General features: G+C 35.5%; 1 protein-coding gene across 1 annotated transcript; it reads right to left on the bottom strand.

Annotated features, from left to right (window-relative positions):
• Nucleotides 1-928: 928 nt before the first annotated feature.
• LOC121412769 lies at nt 929-11,127 on the bottom strand. Its single transcript, XM_041605539.1, has 5 exons — nt 10,974-11,127; nt 9,654-9,720; nt 6,647-6,680; nt 2,858-2,947; nt 929-1,517 (listed from the first exon to the last, which is right to left on the bottom strand). The coding sequence occupies exons 1-5, from the start codon at nt 11,073-11,075 to the stop codon at nt 1,418-1,420; spliced, it is 393 nt and encodes a 130-aa protein (XP_041461473.1). The 5' UTR covers nt 11,076-11,127; the 3' UTR covers nt 929-1,417.
• Between the last annotated feature and the right edge of the window lie 1,783 nt (nt 11,128-12,910).

Genomic DNA, 12,910 nt, shown 5'->3' with positions numbered 1-12,910 from the left:
ACATCACCTGTCAAACAAGTTCAGCATCACTAACATTTTCACAATATCACATCTCAACATACCTTTTACATTGCTTCTCTCTGAAGCAGAATGCCTGACATTGCACCTTTCACATGTTAAAGACCGTTAACACGTTGTCAGCTCTGGAAACGTTATTTCTAGATTTTACCCGCAGTATTAATATACTGAGTTACGATTGATCGCGTAACAAAAAAGTTAGCAATTAATTGTACGCTTGATTTTTACGACTGATTGTACTTGCAATCAATGTAATCGATCGTTAAAAATGTTTTACTATCATTCCTAAGCTTTGTGTTACATTCTTCTATCTTCCACTTTCAATTTCTCTTACTCAAATTGTTCACATCATCTTAGACTAATAATAATAGTAATAATCCACTTTTTATATAGCGCTTAATACATCGGAACGTGTCTAAGCGCTTTACAGATATATTATTACCCCAGTCATCGGATTCAATCAGTCATTCCCGCACACAATGTAAGCACATCCTCCACTCCCTGGGGAGTATTCCAGTCAGTTGCCGGTGAGGCGCACACAGTACGCTGGACAAGCTACAATGACTTTCACATCCTATCAGGTACCCATTTAGCACCTGGGTGGAGAGTGGCAAAGTGTGGATTAACGCCTTGCCAAAGGACGCCAGACCATGGTGGGATTCGAACACACGACCCTCTGTTTACAAGGCGAGAGTCAGAACCACTACACCACGGCTCCTCCACACACAAGAAATCTAACAGTGTCATAATTTTTTTATGATGTCCTTTGTAAAAAAAAAAGAAAAAGAGAGAAGCACACTGAATTTTCAAGAAAACAATGAATGTATGATTATACATCTATAAAATATTTTGAACAAACATGCATTTTAGATGTTGACGTTGCCGGCTTTCCATAGTTGTGGTTGATCATATCAATCGTAACTCTTTTTGTAAGATGGGGCTCTGACGTGTTATCTCTTTCTCTCCATCTCTCTCTTCATCATAACCAAGTGAAAGGTACAGATATTTTGTAGATCTTGTCTTAATAGATCAAGTCTTAGAGAGGAATTGGTGTCGGTCAGGGTCGTCAGGCAAGACAATATTCTGAACTTGCCACTCTTAATCCAGGTGATAAATGTGTCCATTCATCTTCATCATAACCAAGTGAAAGGCACAGATATTTTGTAGATCTTGTCTTAATAGATCAAGTCTTAGAAAGGAATTGGTGTCGGTCAGGGTCGTCAGGCAAGACAATATTCTGAACTTGCCACTCTTAATCCAGGTGATAAATGTGTCCATTACGAAGAGTATTGGGGTCACTGTTCTTCGTTCAACAATGCGAAGAATTTAGGGGTAGGGGGCGCCCTCTGCCCCCTACATCTGGAAGACGGAAAGCATGTAGGACTGATGTGTGTATTGTTCATGTAGCGTATTCCTGTCTGTGTAGGGCATTGCTTATGGTGAGTGCAGATGTAAGAAGCTGAACGGTCAACCTATTCATCTCCGCTTCTAAAGACAACCTGTGTGATGGGAAAACAAAAGAAAAAACAAATGAGAATGAAAAGAAAATTGGAAGAGAAAGAAAGGGAAAGAGAGAGAGATAAAAAAAAGGAGAAAGAGGAAAAATTAGAAAAAACATTAGAAAGAAACCGACATGAAATAAATGGAAAAGAAAGATAATGAGGTCTTCCCACCAATGACAGATCACCAATCTAGTTTAAATGTAGCTTTTAAAATTTTGTCATGAACAGGTGTTTTACCGTGTTAGCAATAGTTTGATTGCGTGTGAAGCCTTGTGTTTCATCTAATAATTACATGCTTTGTGCATTTCATAATCAATGCAACTGTATAAAGTGATAGGGCAATGAATGGAAATTCCGCAACCAACTATAGATGCAAACACATTGTTTTGGTTTCTGTTCTCAAAACAATATTTTGAATGTTTTAATTATTTCGAGCCATGTTTTACTTCAACAAATTTATCATCTACTTTTTATCTAAGGGACTCTGCACTTCATATATTTTTTTTCTTCGGTCCTAGTACGAATTCTTATCTGGAAATGTTAATTTTTTTGCCTGGTGAAAAAAAAAATATAACAAACATACAGTGAGAGAAATAGGGAGTAGTATAAACAGGAAAAAGAAGAATTAGAGACAACACGGGAGCATTTCATGAAACAAAGAGTCATTAATTTCCACTGTTATAAGCTACTGAAATCCTTGCATGTGATTGGCCAAGACCAGGGGGCTGTTTCATAAAGCTGTTCTTAACTTACAAACAGCTTTATGAAACACCCACCAGGGCCCTGTCTTACAAAGAGTTAAATTAATCTGATCAACCTTTAACCGTTTTACTTTTAAATACAAATGTTGAATTGTGTTCTTTAAATCTAAGATTATGTTATATATATCATATTATGTCTTGTAGTATTTCCGACCTTGTTATATGTACAATTGTGAAATGGAAATCAATAAATCAAATCAAATATGGAAATCCATCAATGTAATACTTTCTTATACAGGAAATTTGCACAATATCCTTTGCAAACAAAGAGAAGCATACAGGATTTTCAAGAAAACAATGAAAAATGCATGAATATACAATATGATGTAGAAAATATTTTGAACAAGCATGCACTTTACATGTTGACGTTGCTGGCTTTCCATAGTTGTGATTGATTAAATCGATTGCAACCCTTTGTAAAACGGGGCCAAGATTAGTCAGTGAAAATCACTGGATTTTTTTTTTTCAAATTATAATTCATGAACTTATTATCATTCATGTACACATTTCACTTCTTAAAAACATCACACAAGTTTAAACTGCTCAGTATGAAACACTGCCAAGAGCATCTCTTACTCGTTGCTGCTACTAGATCCTAGACTTGGTACAAAGTGCATTGACCCCTCATCACCATGGATGCTGGAAGTAGAGGTTGACATGGCTTCTCTGTCATAGAAAAATGGAAAAAACAATTAAGTCTTTATTCAAAGTGCCACATTTTGTCTATGAATGTATATCATAAAATACTACATAGCATGTATGATGTGAGTTTGAGATTTTTTTCTTTTTTTAAATACAACTTTGCTTGTTATAAAAGAATGAATTCAAGATTTATCTAAGCTAAATCAATCTCAGAGATTGATTGTATTTGTTTAGTTTATGTGATGGGAATTGGGATCATTCTAAACCTGAGAATGATTGAAGTAATCACAAACTGTTTGTAATCTTTATCACTAATTGTGCATAACACAGTCTGGTGAAACCACCACCACTAAATTACTTGATTACAAAAGTACAATTTGGAACACCCAACCTGCATAAAACTCAGATAAGACCTTGAAAATATCCCCCTATCAAATGGGCCATTTGAGGGTCTAGGTCCTAATGTGTAAGATTCATGACTCTAAATATCTGGAATTTACAGTTCATACTAAACACTTTGTAAAATTTACATCTTTTGTAAATGAATCATGATTTATTGTTGACTCATTGAATGTATGGCCAATTACTTACATGTAATTTAATAATCAACTGTTTCAAAATATCAACCCTTTCATTTATGATCTCATTCATAAATTTTATTTTATATTTCAAACATTTAATTTGTTATGCGCCTAAAGGGACAATGAAGTTTAATTCAACTCAATTCAATACAGATAAAGAGCCCTCAGCATTGGACCACTTACAATATGCAAATTAACCCATCATATCAATCAAGTTGCTTTTTAATTTCCATAATGCATAATATTTTTAAAGCTCTGACCCCCCACACTTTATATAAAGAACAAGTGGAATGCCTCTGGCCGACTCACCTGCATCACGAGGTTCAATATAGCAGCAGTGCTCACTTTGAATACTACTCTAACTCGCACAAAGTGTTCAGTGATACATTGTTACTCTTATTTTGCTTTTTTATGAACTAGACTAATAAACTTACAGAGATATGATGGTTATTCAACAAAAAACCCCAACATAGCCAAAGTTCATTGACCTTACATGACCTTTGACCTTGATCATGTAACCTGAAACTCGAACAGGATGTTCAGTGATACTTGATTACTCTTATGTACAAGTTTCATGAATCAGATCCATAAAATTTCAAAGTTATGATGGTAATTCAACAGATACACCCAATTCGGCCAAAGTTCATTGACCTTTGACCTTGGTCATGTGACCTGAAACGCGCACAGGATGTTCAGTGATACTTGATTACTCTAATGTCCAAGTTTAATGAACTAGACCAATAAACTTTCAAAGTTATGATGGTAATTCAACAGATACCCCCGATTCTGCCAAAGTTCATTGACCCTAAATGACCTTTGACCTTAATCATGAGACCTGAAACTTGCACAAAATTTTCAGTGATGCTTGATTACTATCATGTCCAAGTTTCATGAATCAGATCCATAAACTTTCAAAGTTATGATGGGAATTCAACAGATATCCCCAATTCGGCCAAAGTTCATTGACCCTAAATGACCTTTGACCTTGGTCATGTGACGTGAAACTCATGCAGGATGTTCAGTGATACTTGATTAACCTTATGTCCAAGTTTCATGAACTAGGTCCATATATTTTCTAAGTTATGATGACATTTCAAAAACTTAACCTCAGGTTAAGATTTCGATGTTGATTCCTCCAACATGGTCTAAGTTCATTGACCCTAAATCAGGGTTGGCGATTTTTTTGATTTTTTAAAAAAAATCAAAAAAATCGGATTTATTTGATTTAAATCAGATTTTTTTTATTTAAATCAGATTTTTTTTATTTTTTTGATTTTTTAAAAGTTCCTTCGAAAAAAAGGGTAATTATCCCCCCCCCCCCTTACTCTTACAATGACATCAATATTGATGTTATACATTTCACCCCTAATATTGTTCTTAACCACATATTTTGTAATTAAAATCCAGTAAAAATGGACAATTAAAAATAAATTTGAGGAATCATGTATCTGAACTTAATTCTATCATACATAGGCCTATGAAGGAATATTCCATGTAGGGAATTCCCAGTGAGTAGAGAAAATTCCCCTCTGGGATTTTTCGTTCAAATATTTAAAAAATCCAAGAGAAAAAATCCCTTATCAAAACTGCCAACAAACCCTTTGCCAATTACTAGTATTCATGTATATTGTAAGAGAAATAATTCAAATCAATGATTTTTTTCAATTAGTCACAGCTTTACAATAGTCAAAGAGAGACTACAACTGTATATGTTTAGGATCTTTTTAGTTTGATAAAAAGCTCTTCTCTTGCTACAGATATAGATGCAAAACTCTCAGTTTTGGAGAACAATATAGGAGATAGCTTAGTCAAAGGGTGACTATACTACATTCTGTTACTGTGATATTTTTACATTAATCTACAATTTATTCCCATATTCTCTACAAAAAAATCTGTTTGATCCATGAAGTATGAAAAAAAATCTACTTACTTTTAACTTAAAGGATAGAAACTGCAAAACTGCTTAAATTACAACATATGTATTACAAAAAGAAGTATTTTATTTTAAATGAGACACAGCTTACAACTGCCAATGATTGTAACTGAAGTACCTGCATCTTAACATTAAAATGCAGTGTTAAATGTTTATTCTGAGTTTTGCAAATTGTTGTTATAGAGCTCTTTCCATTATTACATGCAGATACAAAACTTCCATTATTTGTAGCACTGAACATAAAATGGGCTGCAGTGACTTAAACGGTTTATAAGAGAAAGCTTTTCTCAACAGTCAAATTATGACTGTACTACATTATGTTAATGTGATTTTTATAATTATGTTATTTAAAACATCAAATGTATGATAAATGTAACAATACGAAATAAGAGGCATGTTAAATATGTTGATTACATGCAGGTATCATTTTTTTATTTTACATGACAGAAGTAGTTAAGTGTAGGCGAAGGATCAAAACTGGAAAACTGCCAACAAACCTTTTCTCATTGACTTTTATATATTATATATTTTTTTTACAAACTGCTCTCTGAAAGTCTTTGGATTATGTGAAAACTTTATGTTAAGAAAGAAATTGACTAATAATAACTGACAAAGAATGTAAAATTTCAGAAGAAAAACTCAACATAATTTACAAAAATGAGTACCTATTGACAACATACATCTGTAGTTTTTAAGGAATTACCTGATTTTATTAATTTGATTTTAATTTGTTTTCAGTAGATATGAAGACTTTGTTGATCTTTTATTGATATAAAGTTAATTCAAAGTTTTTCAGTTGACTTGAAGAATTAAAACTGCATTGAACAAATACTTTGTCCATGATTTGTACATTTTTCAATGGAAGTGATTTAAATCAATGATTTTTTTAAAAAAATCATGGTGATTTAAATCGCGATTTAAATCACGATTTAAATCAACGTGATTTAAATCCGCCAACCCTGCCCTAAATGACCTTTGACCTTGGTCATGTTACGTGAAACTCATGCAGGATGTTCAGTGATACTTGATTAACCTTATGTCCAAGTTTCATGAACTAGGTCCATATATTTTCTAAGTTATGATGACATTTCAAAAACTTAACCTCAGGTTAAGATTTGATGTTGACGCCGCCGTCGCCGTCGGAAAAGCGGCGCCTATAGTCTCACTTTGCTTAGCAGGTGAGACAAAAATGGTGTTAAAATGACTTACATTCTTGGCTGATCTGAGGAGCTGTGGAAAATTTCTGCATTAAAAGAGAAATATCTTGAGGTTTATTCAATTTCCAGAAATATTATGTCACAGTATCATGACATGAACACAAATCTTCATAGGAAAGTTAGCAATACACATATTACAGTAACACTACAACAACCAATGCCACGGGATCATCTAAAACTGTTATCATTTTCTGTTTGAAAACTCTTCTCATTGGTTCTTGTTAAACAAATTTATTGCACAAAAACATATGGACAGCATGTACACGGTAGGAGAAAAAATAATAAAAAGGAGTGTGAAAAGATATGCTTTTGGCATAAAAACCACTGGACATTGTGATCATAGATAAACAACTGAAATCTTAAACATGCAACAACAATGGTAAGCACGTCAAAGAGAATATTATGCAAAGTATTTCAAATGGGCCAATCAGATTAAGGTCAAAGGTTAATGTCAATGTCACATTAAAGTTTTATTAGAGCACTTTATCCACTTGGCTGTGGGCCACGCAATATTACGTGCTTGGCTAGTTTGCATTCTGTGCAGACCACGTGATATTACTTGCTTAAGTGTCAGCATCGCGCTGTAATACCCCTATGGTGGAAATAGCTTAAGGACTGCCAAAACTGCGGATTTGGACAACAGATGGCGCTATAACAAAAAATTCTCGGGACTTCCCCTGTGATTTATAGAAGCTTGCCATGTAGTGAAATTTGAATGGGTATTAAATTGGCTCAGCAGAGTGGTTGTATACACATTATGGCAATCAGCAGTGAAGTGGTTAATGTAGGACACAGTGTAGTAGTTAGCTCCTTGCCTCTTGAAATTTCACTTATTCTTTCTAGCACAATCTCTCTTTAAATGTTCCTTGAAATATACATGGCATAGATTATTTATTCATTTTGATATGATAGTCATATTCCTGCTTATTATCAACATTATCATCACCGTCATGCTGCTATCTCGGATATTATTCTATCATGAAATTATATCTATTTAAACAAGGTGTTTCAAAGAATAGTATTGTGATTCATCATCATTTCTGTTGTATTAGTGTGACATGTCCATTACAGAAAAAAAAGTCATTATTTCAATTCTTTCCTGTCTTGAGATTTTGTTTCAGTTTCCTGGGCCCCATCATACAAAGAGTAACTATCGATAGGATCAATCACAGGTATTGACGGCCAGCAACGTCAACATCTATTTTGCATGTTTATGTAAAATATTCTCTATGATGTATATATGCATGCATTCATTGTTTTTTCTTGAAAATTTACTGTGATTTTCGTTTACGAAGGACATTATGCAAATTTTTTGGTAGAAAAAATTATGACACTGATGGATTTCCATAGAATCACGATCGATTGGATCAATCTTAACTCTTTGTAAGACAGGGCCCAGGTGAATGTTTCCATTCATGATCATGCAAAACGTCTTGGTTCTTTGTCCTGCATGCTTTCTTTTCCCATCCACCCAACCCTCACACATCATTTTGTCATGTCGTCGGTATGGTACCAATCCACTTTCTTTGTCTTCCTGTCTTTGAATAATTGATAACGATGATGATCAGTATTGTCATTATCATTGTTATCATTCTCTCTCTCCCCCTCTCTCTCTATTATATTATTCTGACATAACTTTCAGCAGTAGATATGAACACATTATCTTCTATGATTGGTCAATGTGGTGTAGAAGACTTGTTCTACAAGCAGTTGGTCTACTACTCTGATAGTCTAATACCTCATGGTCCATAACCAGTCGGTCTACTATCAATTAGATCTAATTGCCATTTGGTCTACTATACACTTGGTCTAATAGACCTTATGCAGAGATGTCATTTCACCGCCATCTTAGAGGCTGAAGCCATTGCCTTGCATATGTTGGTGATCTGCTGCTTGCACATCTCTGACAATTCTTGTTTACACATATTCCTATATCCTCTGAGGGAGGGCACTATGATATTATGATGTCATATGCATAAGGTCTATACCAATTTATCCTACTTCTCATTTGGTCTAATGCCCAATAGGTCTAATTTCCAATTTGTCTAATTCTTTCTTTTTTACTAAACGGTTCACCACATAGATTTAGTGGTGTTAGACCAAATTGAAAATCAGACAAAATGCATGAAGCCTGACTGTAAATCAAATAGAGTGGAAAAATGGCAAAGTGGCAATTAGACCAAATGGTTAGTTGACAAGCTGGTTATAGATGTACTACATGTAGGCTTAGACCATATGGGAGGAGCGCAAACGGTAGGGTAGATGGAGCGGGTGTAGATCAATAAACCTTTCATCAACAGGCAGGGATGAAGTCGAGGCCGGGACTTTGGATCGGGGGGGGGGGGGCACTCAGTATATAATGCAAAGTGGGTATGTGCCACGGAGAGGACCCCCATTTTTACACTCAAATTTCCGTTCCAAGGCATAGCATTTTTGTCTTATTGAGAAATAGAAAAAAAAACGCTCCAAAGCATAGCATTTTCTTCTTGAGAAAAAAAGAAGAAATCCGCTACAAAGCTTCGCATATTTCTTGTTACGCTGTTACGCTTGCATTGATCTGCAACAATAAGCCGCAATTTTGGTGAAAAGTGGCCACAGAGCGCTGTCCGACCATCACCTCTATGCGAGCACACTCGGCGGCTGTGCCGTCGGGCTAGCTGCATCATGCATGCATGCCTGTTCCATAGGGATGCATAAGCACTCACACGCAGGCGATCCGTTCTAAGGACCTCCGTTTTCACAAACATTTGTAGTTCCGAAGCCCATTCCGAGGACCCTCCTTTTAACAGTAAGCCCGCTCCCAAGGCCCGCGTTTTTTGTCTCGCCTGTGGCACATCCCCACCACTTTTTTGGTCGAGTGCCCCACCCCTCCCTGGGCTTTGGATTCACGAGGCCGCTGGAAAAAACGTCTCCCATAGATTTTGTACATGAGACTCAGGCCGATGGCAAAATATGGCATCGAGGTTTGCCTCGATTGCACCCCTGGCATCAGGACTTACCTGATGACCACGTATCTTGTGAGCTAGGGTTGTGAGGTACCGTCTGACATGGACTTTGACCAGAAGACTGCATGAATATATCAGGGATGTGGAAGATAATGGGAGGAGAATAAGAAAGGGAAAACGTAAAAAAATATCATTCATTTATCATCCATTCAATCAATTCACTCACTCATTCAATCATTCACCTATTCATTCATCCATCCATCCATCCATTCATTCAATCACTCAACCAATCAATCATTCCAGCATTCATTAAAATTATCAATTTACATGTACATAGTTCATCAGACACAATTGAGCCCTTGCCATATGATCGCTTATTACTTGTTCATCTGAAAAAATATGTGAAGGGACTATCTTTAAGAATGATTCTTCTAGTTCTTGATTCATTAATTCACTCATTGCTTCTTTCATACCTCCATTGTTCATTCATTTCTTCATTCATTCTTTAATTCATTTATTCATTCATCCATTCGTTCATGCATTCATTCATTCAATCAATCATTCATTCATTATAATTGATCTTCAATTGTCCCCACATTAAATTCTAATTTATTTTTTCATTCAATCATTCATCCATCCATCCATTCATCCATCCATCCATCCATTCATTCATGTACTTATTCATTCAACCAACCATTCATTAAAATTATTAATTTATAGTTTATCATTTACAGTGTATATCAAATGGAATCATAAGACACAGCCTGGCTGAGTCCCCCCCCCCCCTTTCACATGATCCCTTATTACCTGATCATCAGAAACCATATGTGAAGGGACAATCTTTGAGAATGATTATTCTAGTTCTTGATTCATATATTTACTCATTCATCCATTGCTTCTTTCATTCCTCCATTGTTCATTCATTTCTTCATTCATTCTTTAATTCATTCATCCATTCGTTCATGCATTCATTCATTCATTCATTCAATCAATCATTCATTCATTATAATTGGTCTTCAATTGGTCCCCACGTTAAATTCTAATGGGGCCAGTTGGCCCAATTGAGACCTATTGACCCTACAATAGGACCTGGTATCTAATTTGGACCCATTTGACCTATTGAAACCCATTGCTAACAATTGAACCCAAATTGAAACCAATGGACACCAATTAAAACCAACCGAAAATTCAATGGGTTTCAATTGGAATTTGTCCTGGGTCATTCGTTAATTCAACTAATCAATCAGCCAGGCATTCATTAAAATCATCAATCTATAGTTTATTATCTACAATGTATTTTAAATGGAATTATATAAGGCACAGCCTGGCAGAGTCCCCCCATCCCCCCCCCCTTTCACATGATCCCTAATTTACCTGTTCATCAGAAACCATATGTGAAGGGACCATCTTTGAGAACGATTCCTCTAGTTCTTGATTCCATAGCTGTCTGCACTGGTGATGCTGTCTGCTTATCATGGAATGGAGACTGGATCGGAACACTTCAATTTCATCATCAACTTGATTATGAAGAGACGAGCCTGTAATAACAATATGCATGAAATTTAAGTTCCATCTTAAGGCCTGGTCCCACTGGCTGATGGACACAAAACGTTTTCATAACGGACACAGCGGACAAGCAAAATTTCAGGGTGGCTCCATCTGTTTTCATCCTCTCCAGACAATGGACAAAAATGGGCTAACAATGAAATCACATTGAAAGGATGCTTGATGGATATAGAGTGTATGAAACATGTATGCAAGGAGTACACAACAGATACATAACTTTTCCCAACGGATGGCAAGATTCTTTTCCGTTTTACATCCTCTCTGCATCCATAAGTGCAGTGGGATGAAGCCTTAACTTGCTAAAATTCATATTGAAATTCAAATTTGTTTACAAATGAAAAACTAAAATACAAATATTCACTATATATTTACACTCCATAGCACAACTGAGAATGAATATTAAGCAATTACCGGGTAATCAGTCAATGCCAAGGGCATACCTTGGATTGACCAGAAGGGGGGGGGGGGCAAAGATTTTCTGACAGGCAAAAAAAAATCAAACTTAATGACAAAATAGAAGGCAGAAATCCTATTTTTTTTAAAGTCTGCTTAGCCATCCAGTTACAATAGACCAGTTCGTAGTTACTTCATGGGCAATTTTGGTCAAATGACCTTTCATTTCTTTCATCATGATAGGCAGATTTCAAAGCAAGATATTACGTAAGCTTGCCTTACATAGCAGGATGAAGAAATTGAATAGACCAGGTGACTAGAATTGCACACCAATGAACACTGTATGAAAGTATTTGTTGCATTCCTACTTTGAATGTATATATTAGCATGTTGCACAATGTACTTGGCAAACTGTGAAATACCAGTCGTTCGTGGAAGCATTGTTGTTTTTTGTGGATGTAAATGAAAACGACAATTCAAAATATATGAATAATCAAGACATCAAAGTTGGTGCTTATCTCATTAGATTTTAAAGCACCATGTCACTTTAGTACAAATGACCTTCTTCTGATCATGCGTAGAATCTTTTGATCATGCGCAGAAAGGAACTACGAACTGGCTTATTGCAATCAGTAGTGCAATCAATTGCATGCTTCATTATACTGGGCCCAAAAGAATTAAAAAAAAACACACTACACCATGAGTGAAAATTATTTATCTGACCAACGTAAGACATATCAGGGTATATGACCAATAAAATTGAGCCCACACTACAGTTGATTAATTTGAAATGTGAATATTACATAAAATATAAATGAAACCATAAAAGTTCCAAGCTATTAAAGCCCTTTGATTACAGTGAAAGAAATCATTTATGTACAACGCAACATATGAGGATCAATTCTGAACAGCTTTCAGCCTAACATAGAAAGGATTAAACAAAGAAGACCAAAGATGTGATAAAATATTTCGCATTTCTTAATCTCACCCACCAAATTTATTGGTCATCTAGTCTTATTTTACAGGTTCCTAAACTTCTGTATCAGGTGTAAAGTGGACAAACTAGGGTATCGAGCTGTCATGAAGTTTCTGCAGGTGAAAGGTATACCCCAGCTGAGACCTGGCACCCTTTGATGGTGACCCATCCAATTATTTTGAGTGAGTTGTGACTACGGATGAGACTTTTGTTTATCACTTTCAGTCCGAGACCAAGGAGCAGACAAGTTTATTCATTTTTCATTAGACATTATGGCCTGCATTCTGAAGTTGGGTTTAACTTAAACTCAGGTTTAAGTTGTGGTTTAAGTATGGATAGCCAATTGTTTCATTAATCACTAACTGTAGAGATATTT

Source organism: Lytechinus variegatus, chromosome 4 (genome assembly GCF_018143015.1).
Source record: "Lytechinus variegatus isolate NC3 chromosome 4, Lvar_3.0, whole genome shotgun sequence".
NCBI classification, from domain to species: domain Eukaryota; kingdom Metazoa; phylum Echinodermata; class Echinoidea; order Temnopleuroida; family Toxopneustidae; genus Lytechinus; species Lytechinus variegatus.
This window is presented reverse-complemented; position numbering and strand designations above follow the sequence as displayed.

Excerpts from the sequence above, each read along its gene's own strand:
- LOC121412769 (XM_041605539.1), bottom strand. The coding sequence starts at position 11,075 with ATGATAAGCAGACAGCATCACCAGTGCAGACAGCTATGGAATCAAGAA. Across the intron at positions 6,681-9,653 it reads ACAAGATACGTGGTCATCAG|AAATTTTCCACAGCTCCTCA; the intron begins GTAAGTCCTGAT and ends CTTTTAATGCAG. Across the intron at positions 2,948-6,646 it reads TCCTCAGATCAGCCAAGAAT|AGAAGCCATGTCAACCTCTA; the intron begins GTAAGTCATTTT and ends TTTCTATGACAG.